Source organism: Amblyraja radiata, chromosome 39 (genome assembly GCF_010909765.2).
Source record: "Amblyraja radiata isolate CabotCenter1 chromosome 39, sAmbRad1.1.pri, whole genome shotgun sequence".
NCBI classification, from domain to species: domain Eukaryota; kingdom Metazoa; phylum Chordata; class Chondrichthyes; order Rajiformes; family Rajidae; genus Amblyraja; species Amblyraja radiata.
The window spans coordinates 18,199,271-18,222,449 of record NC_045994.1 but is presented as its reverse complement, the minus strand read 5'-3'; the positions used below and the strand labels follow the sequence as shown (position 1 = coordinate 18,222,449).

The 23,179-nt window shown below is 51.7% G+C and overlaps 1 protein-coding gene across 5 annotated transcripts in view; it reads left to right on the top strand.

Moving 5' to 3' along the window:
* add2 (adducin 2) overlaps positions 1–23,179 on the top strand; it is a 46,529-nt gene that overhangs the window by 14,076 nt on the left and 9,274 nt on the right. For all 5 annotated transcript variants that reach the window (XR_004410229.1, XM_033014071.1, XM_033014070.1 and 2 more), the window contains exons 2-11: positions 9,357–9,572; positions 10,180–10,315; positions 10,914–11,065; positions 11,555–11,635; positions 14,637–14,786; positions 16,228–16,371; positions 17,451–17,549; positions 18,396–18,572; positions 19,997–20,254; positions 21,442–21,561. Coding sequence is in view for 4 of the 5 variants with exons in the window: in XM_033014071.1 (XP_032869962.1) it covers positions 9,381–9,572; positions 10,180–10,315; positions 10,914–11,065; positions 11,555–11,635; positions 14,637–14,786; positions 16,228–16,371; positions 17,451–17,549; positions 18,396–18,572; positions 19,997–20,254; positions 21,442–21,561 (1,509 nt within the window). In the remaining variant the exon portion in view is untranslated. The remainder of the gene's footprint in view (positions 1–9,356; positions 9,573–10,179; positions 10,316–10,913; positions 11,066–11,554; positions 11,636–14,636; positions 14,787–16,227; positions 16,372–17,450; positions 17,550–18,395; positions 18,573–19,996; positions 20,255–21,441; positions 21,562–23,179) is intronic.

Sequence of the window (23,179 nt, the reverse complement as noted above, 5' to 3'; positions counted from 1 at the left end):
TGGCATTTGTAGGAAATGGGAGGGATCTGTTAATAAAATGAAAGAATGGCATTTTCCACCCTACCCTGAATGAGTGGACGGGGATAGATCGGTGCTCAGTCATAGACTCACACGTTGGTGCTTGGGGATTGTGACGGGGAGATTAGTTCGGCCGCATGTTGATACTCGGGGCAGTTCTGGTCCAGTGCTGAATGCAGCATCTCTGGAGAACATGGATCGGTGACGTTTCAGCTCGGGACCCTGCTTCAGTCTGACCCGAAACGTCACCTATCCATGTTCTCCACAGATGCTGCCTGACCCGCTGAGTTACTCCAGCACTCTGTGAAACGTCACCTATCCATGTTCTCCACAGATGCTGCCTGACCCGCTGAGTTACTCCAGCACTCTGAAACGTCACCTATCCATGTTCTCCACAGATGCTGCCTGACCCGCTGAGTTACTCCAGCACTCTGTGAAACGTCACCTATCCATGTTCTCCACAGATGCTGCCTGACCCGCTGAGTTACTCCAGCACTCTGTGAAACGTCACCTATCCATGTTCTCCATAGATGCTGCCTGACCCGCTGAGTTACTCCAGCACTCTGTGTCTTTCCAATGCCTTGTCCATTTACCCATCTGTAGCTTGTCCAGTGTTAAGTTGACTGGTCTGTAGTTCACCGGAACCTCACTATCTCTCCCTCAGAACTCTGACACAAACATTGGCTAATTAAATATGTATGATATTGCCTTTGCTATCTTGTGAAGATGAGTAAATGCAGTCAGTCGACCAGAGCTTTAGCCTCTAAAACTGATGATTTATTTAAAGTCTCTAATTTACCTACAGCATCAGGGCATCTTGTGATCTCATGACCACTTGAAAAATACTGTATCATTTTATATTTCCAAAATTATATTCTAGTATAATATATTATATATTGTACTGTAATATCTAATTATATGCAATCCTGACTTCCCATCTACCTATTTGGAGACCTTTGAACTGTTAATTGGACGAATGTTATAAGTTTGCACAAAATGTTGTCGCTTTCACCCTTCACCCATCACCCTTCATCTGTGGGCGGCTTGGTTAGATTCATGTCCAGTCTATCTTTAGCTGGATTACACACAAACAACCTCGGTACACCTTGCTCTTTGCTTTTCTTTACCTTTCAATATAATTTTGTCTTTGCCTTTGTTGGTCTTTCCCAGTTCCGTTGTACTTTCTTGTCACACTTCCCCTGCCAGCTATTTGTCCTGTCACACCTGGAGTTGTTTCATTGCACCTTTACCCATGGTGTCTCATTTACAAGCCTGGCATAGGCCAGTGGCAGTGATGAGAACAGCAGCAATGTTTGTCTGCAGAAACCTCTCAGTGGAAAGAGGGGGGAGGGTCAGCTATCTGTGTGTATTTGGAGCGCAGAGTTGTTCTGTTTTATCTCATGTATGCACGTGAATGCAGAAGTTGCTCTTGCTATCTCTCTGTGAAATGTGTAGCCAACGCCCTTGTGTTGCAGACTGCATCTTTATGTCAGCAACAGGCTGCTGTTCACATGAATATTTCTCATCCTGCTCCTGAGACACAGAACAAAGCCCAGTGTGTCAACTCATAGAGTTCAGTCATTCTATGACAATGTTGGACATGGAACATATCACAGGCCCTTCGGCCCAGTATTTCTGTGCTAACCATGATGTCAGTTTAAACAGATCCCAGCTGCCTGCATGTGGTCTGTGACCCTCAACCCTCTGTCTACAAGCCTCATTAAAGTTTCCACCATGTCTGCTTGCACCACAGTGTGACCCAGGCACCACATTCACTGTTTTAAACATCTTGCTCCACACATTAACTTTTCCCCTTCTAGTCATGCCCTCTAGCCTTTGACCTTTGCATCCTGGGGGTTAAGAGGTTCTGACCTTCCACCCTATCCATGTCTTTCATAATTTTATGAACCAGTCGAGTTTCTTCTCAGCCTCTGAAGCTCCAGAGAACTCAGTCCATGTTTGTCCAACCTCTCCTTGTCCAACCTCTCCTTGTAACCATGGCCAGATACCACGGGTGGGAGACAGACCAACTTGTCTTGTGTATTGCCCCAAAATAATCAGGACTGAAACTCGCAGTAATCTCTCCTGATGTTGAAGAAATAAAACATTTTGCTGTTGTGACAAACTCCACAAACTAAATGTTGGTTGGCAGATTATGGCTATTCTGGATTGAGTTTTCTTTATTATTATCACGTTTACTGAAGTATATTTTGTTGTTGCTATCTATACATGATTACATAGTGTACTGATAAAGGGAATAATGTTTAATGCAAGATAAAGTACAATTAAAGATAGTCCATGGGTCACCAATGAGGTAGATGGGAGGTCAGGACCATTCTCTAGTTGGTGAGAGGACGGTTCAGTTGCCTGATAACAGCCGGGAAGAAACTGTCCCTGAATCTGGCGGTGAGTGTTTTCACACTTCTGTACCTCTTGCCCAATGGGAGAGGGGGGGGAAGAGGGAGGGACCGGGGTGAGATTGGTCCTTGATGATGCTGCTGGCCTTGCCAAGGCAGCGTGAGGTGTAGATGGAAGGGAGGTTGGTTTGTGTGATGGTCTGTTCTGCATCCACAATTTCTTGTGGTGGAGCAGTTCCCAAACCAAGCTATGATGCTTCCCGATAAAATGGTTTCTATGGTGCATCTGTAGAGGTTGGTGAGGGTTGTTGGGGACATGCCGAACTTCACAAGTCTTCTGAGGAAGTAGAGGCCTTGGATAGATGTCCACCATGTGCCACCATGTTAAATCCACCCCACTCTGACCAACTGGACAGGTGCCATGGTTACCTGCTGACCTTTCACCTCTGGTGCTGAGGATGTGGTCCAAACCGAGGGAGGAAAAACTCTTCTGTAGCCGGTGTAACGATCAACAACCTGCATTTACATAGCGCCTGAGGCAGAGCAAAACTTCCCATGGCCCTTGATAGGAATGTCTAACACCAGGCATGTGAGATGGCCCAGAGTTTGGTCAAAGTGCCAGCTTTCAGGAGAGTTTATAGCGGATGGGCCATGGCAGAGTTGAATTAGCCTGAAGTAGTTCTTTTCGCGGTGGGTTTGGAAGAAAATCAATAGCATTAAAATGAGTCAGTAATGTAACGAGAAATATTAGTTTACGTCAGTGGAGCTGCCACAAATCATCGCCCTTGCTGCAACCTGGGTGATGGAGATTAATTGCTGGTGTAATCTGCAGTTGTCAGCCCCACTGGGACAGTCAGTGATGAACCCCGAATAAATAATCTCTTTTCAATGGGAAATATTAAAGTGGGAAACATGAAAGACTGTACATGATGGGAGAGGGGGAAGAGGGAGTGTGAATGAATGGATACAATCCAGCCATGCACAGTTGGAAGATACAGTGAGTATAAGAGATAACATTGACTGGACTTGCTCCCAGCTTCTGTCTGTTAGCTCCAGGCACCCGTTCAATCTCCACACGGCAATAATCATTAAATTGCAGAGGAAACTAGGCCAATGTCCCAGAATATCTGAAAGCAAATCAAACCTGTAACATTATGTTATTGATTCCAACACAGAGGTTAAAGCCTGATATAATGGAGCAGTTAGTAATGTCTGATTGCCACACCGGAATTTCAATGTTATTCTTTTCAATTAACTAAATGGAAGAGGCTTTTCTGCCTTAACCCGTTAATTTGATGTGCGATGTGGGCATATGTTGAAGGGGTTAGACTGACTCCAGCTCGACTCCCATTCAGGAGAGTCACCAGTCCTTGTTTCACCAACCTCTGCATTCACCCATCACCCACCCACTGACTGCTTCCCCACCGTCAGGGAACTGACTGACCGAGGCCAGAGAGGGGTTAGGTGCGAAAGTCGGCCCGTGCTGTTGTGATTGTCCAGATTACAGAGTCCATGAGAGCCTGGACTAATGCCCTTCCCACTGACCACTGAAATGGAACCCAGGGCTGTTTCTTTATGAATGGCAAGGTTAGTTTTATTTTTAGTTTAGTTTTGAGATTCAGCATGGAAACAGGCCCTTCGGCCCACTGAGTCCGTGCTGACCTATAATCACCCATACTCTAGTGCTATCCTACTCACTAGGAACAATTTACAGAAGCCAATTAACCTACAAACCTGCACGTTTTTGTAGTGTGAGAAACTGGAACACCTGGAGAAAACCCACGTGGTCACAGAGATTGGCACATATACAGGATAAAGTCCAGTGAAGTAAACAATGCTGCTGTTGGAGTCGAGGTTTAAACGAGTGGAGCGATTGAATAAATGATTGAAGACCAGCACGCATAGACTAGCCTGGCCTCGGTGCTATTGGGAGAGGCAAAGGGCTATTGTTCTGTTTCAAATAGAAGATTGCAACAACTTGCTGAAGATTTGACTTCCCCTGTCAATTCTGGTTCATTCTCCGCCACGCTTCACGTTCTAACAAAAGCTGTCCCAACTGTCTGAATGACTAAAGACAAGTGAAACTGTAACACCCAGTCCCTGGGGAGAAGGGGCAAGTCAATCTTGTGCCTTCAGATAGATATTAGTGTCCTTATTTAGTACAGATGGAGGGAATTCCGCCAGTGTCTACGCGGTCCGTAAAAGACCATTTCCAAAAGTGAACTTTCTGGTTGTTGGAAGAATATCTCGCAATACAAGTTGTAAGACCATTCCAGAAGGTGAACAGTGGATAACTCGCTGAGTAACTCGATGGGGTCAAGCAGGAATATGAATGTGGAATGCTGGAATAGAAGTAGCAAATGGTTGTTTCACCTCCGTTCCTGCTTTCAGTGGGATAAGGCCACGGATATTTGGATCATTGATGCCTCATAGCCGGTCCTCCCACATTCCACACCACAGCCAGACGGGGCATTCAGCTCATTGGCTCCGAATGCCCCAAATTCCCCTGTATCAATGGAGACACAAGCAACTGCAGACGCTGTTGAGTAAAAGACAAAGTGCTGGAGTAACTCAGCGGGTCTGGCGTGCAGCTTGCTCTGTCTCATAGTGCCCTCCACCCTGGCCCTTGGTCATTCACCTACATGGGGTCATGACACCATCACCCCACAGGTATCCAGCCGGTTGCCGAGGGAACGTACAAATCCACAACAAGGCACCCAAAGCAACCGGCTGAGTCTGGGATACATCTTCAACTGGTCGATACAAAGGCAGCAGCTACAAAGGAACGCCAACGTTCAGACCAATCTCCCTCAGGAACAGCTTCTTCCCATCTGTTATCAGGGTTCAGCATGGAACTTCCATCAGTTCGGGTACTGTCCGATTCACCTCTACCCCATTGTAGACATTGGACTTTGTCTCTGGAACTGATGCGCTACAATGCTGAGAACTATATTCTGCATTCTGTATCTTTCCTTTGCTCCACCTATTGGACGAGTTTGTCTTGATTGTATTTATGTTTTGTACGCCTGATTTGATTGGCTTCGGTTTATGTAACAATAATGAACCTGAACCAGCCTGACTTTAACTTGACCTCTGTTCCTTGTGACCTCTGGGTCTGTCACCACAACAGCAGCTCTGAGGGCTAACGGGATCAAGGGATCTGGGGAGAAAGCAGGAACGGGTTATTGATTGGGGATGATCAGCCATGATCGTATTGAGTGGTGGTGCTGGCTCGAAGGGCCGAATGGCCTCTTCCTGCACCTATTGTCTATGTTTCTGTGCTTCTACGTTTCTACAACTACACGCACCAGAAGGTAGTCCTGGAGAATCATCTCTCCTCACGGATTCTCAAGGGCATCGAAGGATGTAACAACTGGCCTCACCATGCCCACAGTCTGTGAAGGAATGGTGGAGATTTAGTGCCTGGTCAAGTTGCCTTGTCCAGAGATTGATTATCAGGTCGGGGCCAGATGTTGAGGATAATGTGCCTGTACTAAATCTGAAATAAAGAGATGTGGTCTTTCTCAGGCAACTGTGCGGAGAAGAACCATTCAAATTATTTATTAAAGAATTAAATATCAGAAAGAGAGAGAGTGACACAGCCACATTTGTGAAAGGTGTTAATGGGATAGGAGTGGAGAATGTAGCTGGCAGGAAAACCTGAGGGGTTTGTAGAAAGAATAAATGAATGGGCAAAGTGGGGCACGTGATTAGTGTGGGGTTCAGACCGGTTTAAGAATGGCTGTAGGCAATGGAACATTGTGAATATCTATACACAATATATCAAATGGTGCATTGGGCAGGCAGCCTTTGTAACGAGAGATGTGGAGGATTATTTGTTGCAGCCCGAGGGATTATTACAGCAATGTGGGAGAGAGATTAAAACCAGTTTAATGAATCCTGGATTAAGCGGGTGATTTGGAACCGTGGGAGAAGAAACGTTGGGGCAGCCCAGCGGTGAATGTACAGTCGGGGTCAACGTAACGATCTAGCTGTACAAAGACACCACCACACACCCACCTGCCCCATGTTCAATATGACCCATCACCCACGCACCTGTCCACCTGTCCAACTGCCCCACCTGTCCCAGGCCTCACCTCCTCTCCATGCCATTCCCTCCATTCCAAAATCCTTCAAACATGTGCTTAGTTTAGAGATAGTCTGGTAAAGGCCCTTCGGCCCGCTAAGTGCATGCTGAACATCGACCACTCCCTACACACGAGGGACAATTTACAGAAGCCAATTAACCCAGAAACTGCATGACTTTGGGGTGTAGGGAGAAAACCCAGGTGGTCACGTGGAGAATATGTAAAATCCACACAGACAGCTCCCGTAGTCAGGATCGATCCCGGGTGTGTGGAGCTGTGAGGAGGTGTGGGGGACGAGTTACTCCAGCATTGTGTCGACATCTCTTTCTTTCTGAGAATGGCAACAGGAAATGTCAAGTCTCCCCCTGGGTCTGTTGCTGTGGGGCATGTGCGCCCGGGCAGGGGTTGCAGTTCCAATGTGAACTGTACGTGTTGTGAAGAATCTGCAGACACAGAACATTCTGGAAGGTCCCGTACCCCTCTGCTGGATGGTTTCCCCTGTATGGTCTGCACTGGTTGGGCAGGTACCCTGACCCCAAACTGACCTTGACCCTAATCGTGACCCCAGCCCTGACCCCAACCCTGACCTTGACCCCAATACTGACCCCAACCCTGACCCCACCCCACCCCAGCCCTGACCTTGACCCCAATACTGACCCTGACCCCAATACTGACCCTGACCCCAGCCCTGACCCCAGCCCTGACTCCAGCCCTGACCCCAACCCTGACCCCAACACTGACCCCAACACTGACCCCAATACTGACCCTAACACTGATCGCTGCCCTAGTCTCTCTGCCTTCACACGCGTGTGCAGAGATGGAGAGCTGCCCACACGCGTGTGCAGAGATGGAGAGCTACCCACACGCGTGTGCAGAGATGGAGAGCTACCCACACGCGTGTGCAGAGATGGAGAGCTGCCCACACGCGTGTGCAGAGATGGAGAGCTACCCACACGCGTGTGCAGAGATGCAGAACCTCAAGGTGCTTCTACTGCTGGAGGGGATTCACATCTGTCCACATCTGCATTTGGCTGCAGGGACCACTGAAGTTTTCAGCAACTTCCTGAATAACAATAGTAGCAACAATCCGCTCTGCCTTAGCTGCTGTAAGTGAAGGTGTCAGTGAGGACTGGCCACTGCAACTTGCCTCAAGTGTGTGGCTGAGAGACTGATAGAATAATGGGGAAATAAAGTAGAATTAATACGGGCATGAGGGTCAGTGCAGACATGTGGGCCGAAGGGCCTGTTGCCATTTTGTGTAGCCTCTGTGATGGTCAGTACAGTGTACGTGGGCCGAAGGGCCTGTTTCCGTGCTTCATCTATCTGTCTGCCTCTGTAACTCTAGTGGGAATGAATATCCATGTATCGGTGCCAGTGAACACCCCATGCTGGCAGCAAGCGACTGTGTAATGGTTATAATCAGCCTCTGAGTGGCACTCGTCAGTAACGAGCTGTAATCAGTGTGCGATCCTGTCGTTGTGGGCTAATTACACTGATCTGCAGATCTGCTCCCTGCTCTGCACAAAGCAAAGATCAAATATTATCCACATTTAATTATTTTTAACCACCCTGCTGCCAATGTTTTGTGAATGAAGGCAGTTAGTTAATTTGCCTAATGTGTGACTGAGTGCTTCGTGAGTCTTCACCAAAGGAAACATTTTAAATCTCACAGATTACAGTTTTTGGGGTGGGGCTTGGCTTGGTGGCCAGGTGTCTGTGGCCAAGTGTCTGTGGCCAGGTGTCTGTGCCCGGGTGTCTGTGGCCAGGTGTCTGTGGCCAAGTGTCTGTGCCCAGGTGAGGGCAGCTGCTGTGTTGCCTCTCACACCCTGGGCTGAGGGAGACTCTATGCCAAACCTTGGCTGTTGGGGAGAAGGTGCCGTGAGTCTGGAACCCCCCAGAGCTGGTGGACATTGAACCCTGGCCTGTCCTGATGTAACGTTGACCCTGCCTGCCCCCTAGCCTCTGACCCCACCGCCTCTTCCCATTCTGTTCTGGAACCTGAGGCGGTGATATCTAGTGAGTGGGAGGGAGGGGGACGGAGGGAGTGGGAGGGAGGGAGGGGGGGGGGGGGGGGGGGGGGGGGGGGGGGGGAGGGGGCGGACAGATTCACCACTGACCTTCACACAATATCCTGGTCTACAATTTCCATCCTGTTGCAATTTATCTGGGGCCTTATTAAAAATGTATTTGAGCAATTTGCAATAACAGATGTTAAACTAATTGGCTTATCTTCCCTCTCCCCTTCCCTCTCTATCCTGTTACAGTTCGTTTTTCATCCTTTGGGACCTTTCTAGAATCGAGGGAAGTTTAGAAGATTCACAGCCAATGATCCCATGTTCAGGGAACTTTCTCTACACACACACACTCTGTGGGTTTAACTGTGAGAGGCTGTTCTGCCAATCTAGCCCTTGACGCCTGAACACACAGAGCAATCCAGCACAGGAACAGGCCCTTCGGCCCACAGAGATGCTGCCTGACCCGCTGAGTTACTCCAGCACTCTGTGAAACGTCACCTATCCATGTTATCCACAGATGCTGCCTGACCCGCTGAGTTACTCCAGCACTCTGTGAAACGTCACCTATCCATGTTCTCCATAGATGCTGCCTGACCCGCTGAGTTACTCCAGCACTCTCTGTGTGTAACCTGTCCCCACTCCCACCATAACCTAAATGCTCTGTTATTTGACGTTTGCACCTTGAGCCAGAGGCTGACGGCCCACATTGTCTTTAGCCGACTGTGCGTCTGTTGTTTATGCTTCTCATAATGTTACATATGTGGATCAAGTAGCAGATTGCTTGGGTGAGAGTGAGTCTGTACACATGGCCAGTTGCTTGACAGGTGGACACTGCTTTCTGACACTTACTCCCTGTCTGCTTTTGTCCCCGTGCCTAGGGGAGTGGTCAGTCGGTGGGCAGGATGACCAGTCAGGGCAGCCAGGAGGTGGTATTGGTGCCACCAGCTCCCAGCTCCACCAGGAAGGAGGGCTACTTTGAGCAGATGGAGAGTGACCCGGAATATCAGCGGCTGCGGAACATGGCACCCACCCTGAGGCAGGACTTCAACCTGATGGAGCAGAAGAAGAGGGTGACCATGATCTTACAGAGCCCGGTGAGTAACAGTCAGCTTAGCGGGAACACTCAGCACCTCCCTGCCTGCCCCTAGCCGCCACTGACCGCCACACTGACCAGACGCCCGTCCACTGACCGCCACTGACCAGACACTGTCCACTGACCATCACACTGACCAGACGCCCGTCCACTGACCACCACACTGACCGCCACACTGACCAGACGCCCGTCCACTGACCGCCACTGACCAGACACCCGTCCACTGACCGCCACACTGACCAGACGCCCGTCCACTGACCGCCACTGACCAGACACCCATCCACTGACCGCCACACTGACCGCCACACTGACCAGACGCCCGTCCACTGACCGCCACTGACCAGACACCTGTCCACTGACCGCCACACTGACCAGACGCCTGTCCACTGACCATCACACTGACCAGTGGTTTGAATGATCTGGCGAGAACTGGCCAATTGGAACTGAGTTTTGGTGCCACAGCCCCTGGCACGGGGACCTGTGGCCGGAGTGGGTCAGCCGTTGTCTCGATGCTTGGCCATAAATGACCGTAATCCATGTCTCTCCCGGGTTTATTGGGATCACCGTGATTACCGGGCCATAAATAACCAAATCCTCGATCTCTTCAGGCGTTCCGAGATGAATTGGAATGCTTGATTCAGGAGCAGATGAAGAAAGGGAGTGACTCGAGCAAACTGTGGGCTCTGCAACAGATTGTGGACTTCATGAGGAGCACCCCGATGTCCATTCCCACCTCACCACCAGGTAAGGTCCACCTGTCTCAGGGTTACTGGGCAGGTAAGCGTGTGGCAACAAATATTTGGAGACTCTACCAACATAAGGAAGAGACCAACTGGGTCGTCCCACCTGTTCCAGCATCAGACTTGTGACCTCAGTACCACCTCCCCCTCCTTTCACCAGCCCCTTACCCTTGTAATGTCCCCATCTCCCTTGAACAGGGCGGCACGGTGGCGCAGCGGTAGAGTTGCTGCCTTACAGCCAATGCAGCGCCCGAGACCCGGGTTCGATCCCGACTACGGGTGCTGTCTGTACGGAGTTTGTACGTTCTCACCGTGACCTGTGTGGGTATTCTCTGAGATCTTCGGTTTCCTCCCACACTCCAAAGACGCAGAGGTTTGTAGGTTAATTGGCTTGGTGTATGTGTAAATTGTCCCCAGTGTGTGTAGGATAGCGTTAGTGTGCGGGGATCGCTGGTCGGCGTGGACCCGGTGGGCCGAAGGGCCTGTTTCCGCGCTGTATCTCTAAACTAAACTTGCCTTGTGTTAATCTGTCATGTGGCACCTTATTATTTAGGGTTAGGGTTCTTGTGATCCAAGTACATTTGTGAATGTTTCCATCATAGGGGTGATAATGGTTGCACCAATCAATGACCTTCATGCCACGGGGTTGATGCCCTTTGCCAAGGGGGAGAGGATGATGCGCTGCAAGGTGGCCAGCGTTCACCGTATACTGGACCTGTTTGGCTGGGCTCAGCTGCCCAATACCTACATCACGGTGAGTGGGAGCAGGGGAAAGAGAGCGGCCTCCGTCTATTTGTACTCCTCTCCCTCTCCCCCTCCCCCTCCCCCTCTCTCTCCTTTCTCTCTCTCTCTCTCCTCTCCCCCTCTACAAATCTTGCTGCCTTCAGTTGGAAGCCGACAACCAGAGAAAGGAACTGACACTTATTGCAGGAAATGTTTTTTCATCAGAAGCTGCCGGTTTATGTGTGGTGTTGAGAATGAGATATTTGCCTCAGCAAGATGCCCTGGGTCTCAGCGGCCCCACCTGCAATGTGGACCATCTGTTACACCAGCCATTGCACACGTTGCAGGGACTGTCCTGTGAGTCTGGCATATCTGCGGGTGGAAGGCAGGCGTCTCTGTGGCGCTGTAAGGCAGCAGCTCTACCCGCTGCACCACTGCGCCACTACTGAACAATGGTTAAAGACTGGGGAACTGGCCAATGGAGATGCTAGGTTTAATCTGTGTCTGTTTTTCCCTCCAGCTCCGGGTCAGTAAGGAACACGATCATTTCCTCATCATTCCCAGAGGAATCTCGTACGGAGAAGTGTCCGGCTCTATCCTGGTGAGTACAGATTGTTAACCCTCTCCCCCCTGGGTCAGCCTTGTTATAGCAACAAACAACTGCAGAAGCTGCTTCACAGAAAAAGACACAATGTGCTGGAGTAACTCAGTGGGTCAGGCAGCATCTGTGGAGAACATGGATAGGTGATTTTTCACAGAGTGCTGGAGTAACTCAGCGGGTCAGGCAGCATCTGTGGAGAACATGGATAGGTGATTTTTCACAGAGTGCTGGAGTAACTCAGCGGGTCAGGCAGCATCTGTGGAGAACATGGATAGGTGACGTTTTGGGTCGGGACCCTTTTATTTTATTTTACTTTGAATATAATTTGTGATTGTAGATCATATTCCCTCTTCGATCGTCCATTCAACAGGTCGGGTCGGGTATTCCTTGTCAATCCCAGCAGTGTCCAGTGAAGAATGGCCCACGTCAGTGAGGAGTTCCCACATTCACCCCCAGCCGCCTCTTACATGTTGGGCGCGTGCGCGCGCAGTGCAGACCACCATGAGGGCGTGGACGTTAAGACCCCGGTTCACTGACCTATTGGCCCTTGCTCTTGAACCTGCGTCTGTCCGGCCCTTGGGGGACGTGCAGGGTCTGGGCTCGGCAAGGCCTGATACCCAACCACAGTATCGGCTACATTGACAACACGAGGCTCTTCATGTTTCCCACAAAGTCTTCAGGAAAGGTTTGGAGATCGTGGCGAGGGGGAAGAGGGTTCTCATCGTGCAGAGAACATTCTGGAAGCTGCAGTTGTTCACAGCTTCCAGGGGAAGGAATGCTTTGTAGCAGAGTGAGGAGTGACGTATGGGTTTGTGGTCAATTAGAAAGGGAGCTGGGAGGAATATGAAGCACATGATCTGAAGGGCAGTGGAAACAGATTCCTCAGGAAATCTCAAAAGGAAATTGGATGAAGATTAATTGCCAGGGAATTTTGGAAAACAAGTATGTGGGTTTAAATATTTCATGTGGAAAATGTCAATTCTGAGCTTTCTGTGTTTGTCCATGTTTATTGTGGTAGAGTCATATAGCATGGACACATGCCCCATACTGACCACACTGACCACCCCAACCAACATGCCCCACACTGACCACATGCCCCACACTGACCACACTGACCAACATGCCCCACACTGACCACACTGACCAACATGCCCCACACTGACCAACATGCCCCACACTGACCAACATGCCCCACACTGACCAACATGCCCCACACTGACCAACATGCCCCACACTGACCAACATGCCCCACACTGACCAACATGCCCCACACTGACCAACATGCCCCACACTGACCACACTGACCACACAAACCAACATGCCCCACACTGACCAACATGCCCCACACTGACCAACATGCCCCACACTGACCAACATGCCCCACACTGACCAACATGCCCCACACTGATCAACATGCCCCACACTGACCAACGTGCCCCACACTGACCAATGTGCCCCACACTGACCAATGTGCCCCACACTGACCAACATGCCCCACACTGACCACACTGACCAACATGCCCCACACTGACCAACATGCCCCACACTGACCAACATGCCCCACACTGACCACACTGACCAACATGCCCCACACTGACCAACATGCCCCACACTGACCAACATGCCCCACACTGCCCCACACTGACCAACGTGCCCCACACTGACCAACATGCCCCACACTGACCAACATGCGCCACACTGACCAACGTGCCCCACACTGACCAACGTGCCCCACACTGACCAACATGCCCCACACTGACCAACATGCCCCACACTGACCAACATGCCCCACACTGACCAACATGCCCCACACTGACCACACTGACCAACATGCCCCACACTGACCAACATGCCCCACACTGACCAACGTGCCCCACACTGACCAACATGCCCCACACTGACCAACATGCGCCACACTGACCAACATGCCCCACACTGACCAACGTGCCCCACACTGACCAACATGCCCCACACTGACCAACATGCCCCACACTGACCAACATGCCCCACACTGACCAACATGCCCCACACTGACCACACTGACCAACATGCCCCACACTGACCAACATGCCCCACACTGACCAACATGCCCCACACTGACCAACATGCCCCACACTGACCAACATACCTACAGTAAGTTGTCCCATTGCCTGGACAGACTGCAATGAAGTGGGTAACTTGTGGCATTAATGCTTATTAAATGTGGAGCGAGACAGAGAGGTTTTCAGCACAAACATGCCTGCCTGGACTAGATCTGGCACAAGCTGCTGATGCTTGATCTGTAGCTCCTGCTGGGAGCTTTTGCTCACTGCCAACAGAGGCAGCAGGGAAAGAAGAGTGGATTGAAATGATCCTGCGTACATGTTTAATGCCAGACTCTCGCAGCAGGGAAATCTGCCAGCCTCCATTTTATTCACATTAACCAAGATGCTGTGGGGAGAGACACTGTACTTCCAACATCTTCATTGTTCACACCACAGTCTTTACAAATATGCCTGTCATAACCCTGACCCTAAAACAGACACAAAATGCTGGAGTCACTCAGCGGGTCAGGCAGCTTCTCTGGATGGAAGGAACAGGTGATGTTTCAGGTCAAGACCCTTCCTAACCCTAATTCCATTGGGCTGAGTTTATTTTCCAGATTGAAGCAAGTATTTCCAGATTATTTTGTTTTATTTGGAAATGGGGTTTGTTCGTCCCTCGTTCCAAAGACGTGCAGGTTCATTGGCCTCTGTCTCTACTATAAAGGATAGAACTAGTGTATGGGCCTGTTTCCACGCTATATCTCTAAACTAAACTGCAGATGCTGATTTACAGGTGGGAGCAAGTTGATGTTTGGATAAAGGCCAGAGATGGAAAGACAGAGTGTGAGAGGGGAGAGGGGGAGAGGTGAGTGGGTTTGGTGGGAGGGATGGGGGTGGTGAACGTTGGTGGTGGTGAGTGTGGGTGCAGCCACCTCCACGGTTGATGGTTTGTGTCTCCACTTCTGCTTCATCCCCAGGTGAAGGTCAACATTCTGGGGGAGGTGGTGAGTCGGGGCAGCTCAGGTTTCCCCGTGGACTGTGCCGGCTTCAGCCTGCACTCAGCGATCTACTCAGCCCGCCCGGATGTCCGCTGCATCATTCACCTTCACACTCCGGCCACGGCCGCGGTGAGTAACCGGTCAACCCGGTGACCCTGGCTCAGTGCTACGTAGCAATCCCGTTACCCTGAGCAACGTTCCCGCCTCCTTGTTCCTAAACTCGCCGTGTCCACGGGTGGAAGTTCCTGATCGGACATCGGCCGGAATGTCTGTCCGAGTTCCCCGTGGTTCTCAAACCTCAGCTCCCACCGACTGCAGTGAAAGCCCTGGTGCCAGACCTGTACAACATCACTCACACCCACCGGTCACTCACACACACACTGGTCACTCTCTCACACACACTGGTCACTCACATCCACCGGTCACTCACACACTGGTCCCTCACATACACACACTGGTCACTCACCCACTGGTCACTCACACACAGGTCACTCACACACAGGTCACTCACACACTGGTCACTCACACACCCACCGGTCACTCACACACACACTGGTCACTCACACACACACACACACACTGGTCACACACACACACTGGTCACTCACACACCCACTGGTCACTCACACACCCACTGGTCACTCACACACTGGTCACTCTCACACACACTGGTCACTCACACACACACACACACACTGGTCACACACACACACTGGTCACACACACACACTGGTCACTCACACACCCACTGGTCACTCACACACCCACTGGTCACTCTCACACACACTGGTCACTCACACACACACTGGTCATTCATACACTGGTCACTCTCACACACACTGGTCACTCTCACACACTGGTCACTCTCACACACTGGTCACTCTCTCACACACACTGGTCACTCACATACTGGTCACTCTCACACACTGGTCACACACACACTGGTCACTCTCACACACACTGGTCACTCTCACACACACACTGGTCACTCTCACACACACACTGGTCACTCTCACACACACTGGTCACTCTCACACACACACTGGTCACTCTCACACACACACTGGTCACTCTCACACACACTGGTCACTCACACACACACTGGTCACTCACACACACTGGTCACTCTCACATACTGGTCACTCTCACACACACTGGTCACTCACACACTGGTCACTCACACACTGGCCACACACACACACACACACTGGTCATTCACACACACACCCACTGGCCACTCTCACAGCCCAGGACACAGGCCAATCTTCCACACGAGTAGCACCGGCTGCTCCTTCAGCCCTGGTGGCCGTGGGATCTCTTGCTCCAACCCATCCTCTCCTCCGGCCAACGACAGATGCAAAATGCTGGAGTAACTCAGAGGGATAGGCAGCATCTCTGGAGATAAGGAATGGGTGACTTTTCAGGTCAAGGCCCTTCTTCAGACTGAAATGTCACCCATTCCTTCTCTCCAGAGATGCTGCCTGTCCCACTGAGTTACTCCAGCTTTTAGCGTCTGTCCTCAGTGTAAACCGGCACCTGCAGTTCCTTCATGTTGTCTCTTGTCCTGCAGGTTTCAGCCATGAAGTGCGGCATTTTACCATTATCCCACGAGGCGTTGCTGGTTGGCGATGTTGCTTACTATGAATATAATGGAGCTCTGGAGACTGAGGATGAAAGGATCCAACTACAGAAGTGCCTAGGACCCACCTGCAAGGTGCGTGCCTTTACACCTGCAAGGTGCGTGCCTTTACACCTGCACTGCTCATGGGTTTACCTTTTCCTCACATACAGAAATGTTTGAAACTTCCATTTGCAAGCTGTTGCTGAAGAGTGGCAATTTCAGACTAGATTGCTCTAAAACCACCTGTTAAAGAGAAGTTACACAAAATTGCTGGGGAAACTCAGCGGGTGCAGCAGCATCTATGGAGCGAAGGAAATAGGCGACATTTCGGGCCGAAACCCTTCTTCAGACTTAAAGAGAAGTGCTTGGCCTTATCTCTCCTCTCCAAACTCACCACCAATATCTCCACCTCTGTCTGATCTCCTCTCCTTCACAGTTGTCCAGCCCCAGCCCCAGCTGCTCCTCGTGGAGTTGCAGTCTCTGCACTCATGAACGAGGGTGTGTCTGCATCTCGTGTCCACCTCCATGTCCTACCCAATGTTCAGGCCCACAATTGGCCGCAAACCTCTGGTCGTGTCCGAACCAACGTGTTATACGGCAATACAAAACGCTGGAGAAACTCAGCGGGTCGGGCAGCATCTGTGCAATGGACAGACAATGTTTTGGGTCAGGACCCTTCTTCAGACACAAAACTCCGCCAGTCCATTTCCCTCCACAGATGCTGCTCAACCCGCTGAGTAACTCCAGCTGTGACATTGTGTGTCAGGTGGGGTGATGGCCTTGTGCATGGATGTGTGTCCCTGGTGACGTTCTCTGTCCCATCCACCGGATCTCCCACAGACAGGTCCATGTGACCCACTGATCATAGACTTGCTCATCCTTGCATCAGGCTGCAGATCACAGGAGGCTCTTTGGCCCGACACGTCCATGCTGGACAGTCAGGTTGTCCGGGAGTGTGGACTTTGTTGTGGCCACAGTTCCACAATGCATCAGATGTGATCCTGGAATAATCTGTTCCAGATGATGCAGCTGTGGTGCCACACCTGGACACATCTGGCAGCCGGGAACGTTACCCAGAGTTGCCGACACTCTGGCCAGGACACGGCATCTTTGGCAACATCTATGGCCGTGGGTACCAACTGTGACACACTTGTTAATGATCTCTCACCCAGGTCCTGCTTCTACGGAATCACGGTGTGTTAGCTCTCGGTGAAACTGTGGAAGAGGCTTTCTACAAAATCTACCACCTTCAATCCGCCTGTGAAATACAGGTAGGAGTTTGTGCCAGTTGATTCCAGTATAGAATTGTGGGCCGAAGGGCCCGTTCCTGTGATGTACAGTCGTTCTACGTTCTAATTGCCCATTAATTCTCCAACAAGCTGTAACCTTATGTCATGATGTAGTCAAGAGAGAGTTAGATTTAGCTCTTGGGGCTAACGGAATCAATAGATATGGGGAGAAAGCACGAATGGGGTACTGATCGTGGATAATCAGCCATGATCATTTTGAATGGCGGTGCTGGCTCGAAGGGCCGAATGGCCTACAACTGCACCTATTTTCCATGTTTCTATTCTGTGCAAAATACCGTGGGCGGCGGTAGAGTTGCTGTCTCACAGCACCAGAGACCCAGGCTCAATCCTGACCTTGGGAGCTGTCTGTGTGGAGTTTGCATGTTCTCCCTGTGGGTTTTCTCCGGGTGGTCTGGTTTTTTCCCACATCCAAGACGTGCGGATTTGTAGGTTAATTGTCTCTCTGCAAATTGTCCCCAGTATGTAGGATGTGAAAATGGGGTACCATAGAACTAGTGAATAGTTGATTGTTGGTCTGCGTGGGCTCAATGGGCCGAAGGGCCTGTTGCCGCACTGTATATCTAAAGTGTGTGTAGGATAGTGCTAGTGTACAGTGTGATCGTGGGCTAGATGGGCCGAAGGGCCTGTTTCCCCGCTGTATCTCTAAACCAATGTCCGGTTGATCTGTGGTCGGTGCGGACTCAATGGGCGAGTTTCTGCGCTGTATATCTAAACTAAACTAGTGTACGGGGTGATGGTTGGTCTGCATGGGCTCGATGGGCTGAAGGGCCTGTTTCTGTGCTGTATCCATACCTGGTGTGCCGACAGGTTTCGTCGCTGTCCTGTGCCGGCGGTGTGGACAACGTGATTCTGCTGGACCGTGACACGGTGAAACCGCTGGAGATCGGCACGGTGGGACGGGCTGGGACCACCTTCGGACCGATGCACAAGAGCAGAGTCGGGGAGCAGGAGTTTGAGGCACTGATGAGGATGCTGGACAACTTGGTGAGTCCCTTCTGACAAACTGTGTTTCTCTCTCCACAGATGCTGCCGAACTTGCTGAGTGTTGCCAGCAATTTAAGTTTTTATTTCAGGTTTGCCGCATCTGCGGTTGTGTTCAGGTTGTCAGATTGGAGCCGTTGATTGAGTGACCTTCTCCGTTAGGGATGTGGGCAGATATCACGGATCGGTAGGTCACGGGCAGCTCGCTACGTAACACAATTACAGCAGCAGAAATGATTGATTAACACACCCCTCAGTCACATCGTTGCGTTGTCTGTCCAGTCAAAACTGCGGCAGTTGTGTTCAGTTAGAGTCGAGGGGTCAGTAACGGCCAGAAGATCAAGGCGACCTGCCCTGGACTCAGAGCTCCACATATGTAGTCTGAAGAAGGGTCTCGACCCGAAACGTCACCCATTCCTTCTCTCCAGAGATGCTGCCTGTCCCACTGAGTTACTCCAGCATTTTGTGTCTCTATCAGAGCTACACCCTGACAATGGTCTAGTGAGATGATGAAGAGCAAGGGAGGTGTAAATAGAATAATTATCCAAGACTACAGGGGAAATAAGTTGGTAAAGATTGTCACATGTACCGAAACACAACAATGATATCCTTGCTTGTAGCAGCTCAGCAGGATATGTAAACATTGTGCTCTGTAAACATCAGAAGCAGCAGAACATACAGTTTATATATTAAATATATAATTCAATAAAAGTGCAAAGACAAGTACAGTGCTCCCCAAGTTTATATAGTTTGTAGTTTAGGAAGTTGTGTTTAATAGCCTGTTGGCTTTAGGGAAGAAGCTGTTCCTGAACCTTACAGTTTTCTGGCTCCAGCTCTTCTTCCCGATGGCAGGGGTGAGATGAGAGTGTGGCCAGGATGGTGTGGGTCTCTGATGATGATGGCTGCCCCTCCTGTAGATCCCATTGATGGTGGGGCAGTCAGTACCCACGACGGAGCGGGCAGTGTCCACCTCTTCTGTACCTCATGCCCGATAGTAGCAGCAAGAAGACGGATCGGAATGGTGACGATGCCCGATGATAGATGTTGCTGCCTTATAGAGTCAGTCACAGAGTCACACTGCATGCAAACACACACGGGGACACACACACACACACGGACACACACACACACACGGACACACACACATGGACACACACACACACATGGACACACACACACACACATGGACACACACACACACATGGACACAGACACACACACACAGGCAGACACACACACACATGGACACACACACACACATGGACACACACACACACACATGGACACAGACACACACACATGGACACAGACACACGCACACACACATGGACACATACACACACAGACACACGCACACATGGACACACACACACAGACACAGACAGACAGACAGGGGCCGTTGTTACTGACCTGTCTTGTGTTGTCAGGGTTACCGGACGGGTTATGCCTACAGGCACCCGGTGATCCAGGAGAGGATTCGGCACAAGAGCGGCGTGGAGATCCCGGCCACTGTCACCGCATTCAGCTTTGACGGCGACGTCTTATTGCAGCCGGCGCACTGGCGTCACGGTCACAAGCAGCAGCAGGAGAAAAGCCGCTGGCTCAACTCGCCCAACACATACCTGCGGCTCAGCAGTGACCAGGAGTCTCAGAGGGGGCCGGGCAGCCCCAGGCCCAGCACCGCGGTAAGGACACACACACACGCTGTGGACAGCTGCACAGGTGCAGGGACGGGGGTGCAGGGTGCCAGCTGCATGGGTGCAGGGACAGGGGGGGGGGGGGGGTGCAGGGGTGCCAGCTGCACGGGGGTGCAGGGACGGGGGGGTGCAGGGGTGCCCGCTGCATGGGTGCAGGGTGCCAGCTGCATGGGTGCAGGGACGGGGGTGCAGGGTGCCAGCTGCATGGGTGCAGGGACGGGGCTGCTGTGTTGCGTTTCACCTGAGGCCAGGCTGCTGCATTGCAGGGGTGGGTGGACACTCCGTGTGTCTCCAGCTCCCTCTTGTGGACGCCGCCAGCAGGGCAGCTCACACTGAATGTGCCAGGGACTCAGTGCTAGAGTTACTCCTCTACAGTGTCGACTTCCAGCTGAAGAGAGAGAGTTTCACGATGCTTCGGGTCGGGACCCTTCTTTCAGACTGAATGTGGTGGATGGGGTTGGAAAGCTGGAAGAGAGGAGGGGCAGGACAACGGCTGGCGAGTGATGGGTGGAAACAGGTCTCCCCCTCTCTCCAGCGACAGTTCTGTTAGACGCCCTCTCACTGCTCCCCCTGTCACCCCTGCCCGACCACCACGATCCATCTAGACTCCCCACCACCACCACCTGCTTCCCCAACACTTGCCCGCACCGCCACCTTCCCCACTTGGCTTCCAGCTCTGTGTCCAGGGGCAGATGGGTCCTGACCCCAACCATTCCTGCACCGTTGACTGACCCTGACCTACCCTGACCCTAACCCTGACCCTAACCCTGACCAGAGAGGAAGTACATGGTGGGAAGGAATGTCCAAGGGAGATCATTGAGAACCAGAGGTCAGTTTGCCCCACTACCCAATAAATGATAAGCTGTCCCAGTCCCAGTGCCCCAGCCCCCCAGTGCCCCAGCCCCCCAGTTCCAGCCCGCCAGTGCCAGTCCCCCATTGCCAGTGCCCCAGCCCGCCAGTGCCCCAGCCCCCCAGTGCCAGCCCGCCCCCAGTGCCCCAGCCCCCAGCGCCCCAGCGCCCCTGCCCCCCAGCATGCCAGTGCCCCAGCCCCCCAGTGCCAGTGTCCCAGTGCCCCAGCCCCCCAGTGCCAGTGCCCTCTGCTATTACTCTGCCAGGTAGGGTGAGCATGTGAGGCCGTTGTGTGAGGTGATACCTGGACCTCTGCTTTGTAACAGTGGCTGAAGACTGATGAGGCCAAGAAATCCAGCAGCGGGACTCCAATCAAGATCGAAACGTCCAACCAGTTTGTGCCTCTGTTCACAGACCCGCGTGAAGTCTTGGAAACCAGGAACAAGGTGAGGCAGGTCCGGGAAGGGGCGGGAGGGGGAGGGGAGGGGAGGCTATCGGGCGGTACTCTGGGGCAGTGGTCACTCCCTAGGCCAGTCATCACTGGTCACTCTGGGTCAGGTCACATGTACTGAGGTAGTGGTCAGCTTTGCTTTGCATGCTGTCCAATTACATGAAATAATACTGCAGGTAGATACATCCACAACTAGAGCAAAGGGGGAATACAGAGTGCAGGATATAGTTCTCAGCATTGTAGCGCATCAGTTGCAGAGACAAAGTCCAATATCCGCAATGGGGTCGAGGTGAATCGGACAGTACCCTAGCTTATGGAAGGACCGTTCACAAGCCTGATAACAGAGGGGAAGAAGCTGTTCCTGAGTCTGGTGGTGCACGCTATCAAGCTTCTGTACCTTCTGCCGGACGGGAGCGGGGAGATGAAGGAATGACCGGGGTGGGACAGGGACACGTCTTTGAAGTGTAGATGGAGTCGATGGTGGGGAGTGTGGTCTGTGTGATGGACTGGGCTACATCTACAATAGTGGGGAGTGCGGTCTGTGTGATGGACTGGGCTATATCTACAACTCTCTGCGATTTGTCAGCGTACACAGTATACATGGTGTTGAGTTTTAGACAACTAACTGAGGCCCATGGCTGTGACCATTTCACCAAGGCTGGCTGGGCCACGGGTACACGGGGCGGGTGTTACACACACGGGGGCCGTGACTGTAGACACAGCTCAGGATTTCAAAGTTCAGCATCAGTGTTGATATCGTGTTTTCTCCGTCCCCGCACATCTCCATTGTGCCGTCCCACCCTCACCCCTCCGATTCCTCGTTCAGCCCCACCTTGTCACAGCCCCACCCCAGACCCTCCAGTCCCTCCACCCCAGCTCACCCAGACTCTGCACAAACTAAACACCATGAACTCAGCAGCAGGAAACAGGCCCTTCGGCCCATCGTGTCCACGCTGACCAGCAATCGCCCACTCACACTAGTTCTATGTTATCCCACTTTTTCACCCATTCCCTGCACACTAGGGGCGATTTACAGAGGTCAAACCCAGAAAAAATCCACGCGGTCACAGGGAGAACATGCACACCATGCGCACACACTCCACACTGACACACTCATGCTTACACTCCACACACGTACACACAGGCACTCACACAGACATGCTCATGCTCACACTCATGTGCGCACTTACACTCACAGATACACGGTCACAGAGGCTCTTACACACTCACACAGCCACGCTCACATTCTCACACTCAGACAGGCTTACACACTCACACACCCAGATACTAACACACACTGACACTCACACACACCCAGACACTAACACACACTGACACTAACACACACCCAGACACACACACACACACCCAGACACACACACACCCAGGCACACACACACACACCCAGACACACACACACACACCCAGACACACACACCCAGACACTAACACACTCAGACACACACTCAGACACACACTCACACACTCAGACACACACACACACACTGACACTCACAAACACACCCAGACACACTCACACCAGGGTGTGTGACGCGGTAAGGCAGTGTGTTGGGTTGAGCGGGGCGGGTGATGTTGACGGACAATGTTGATCC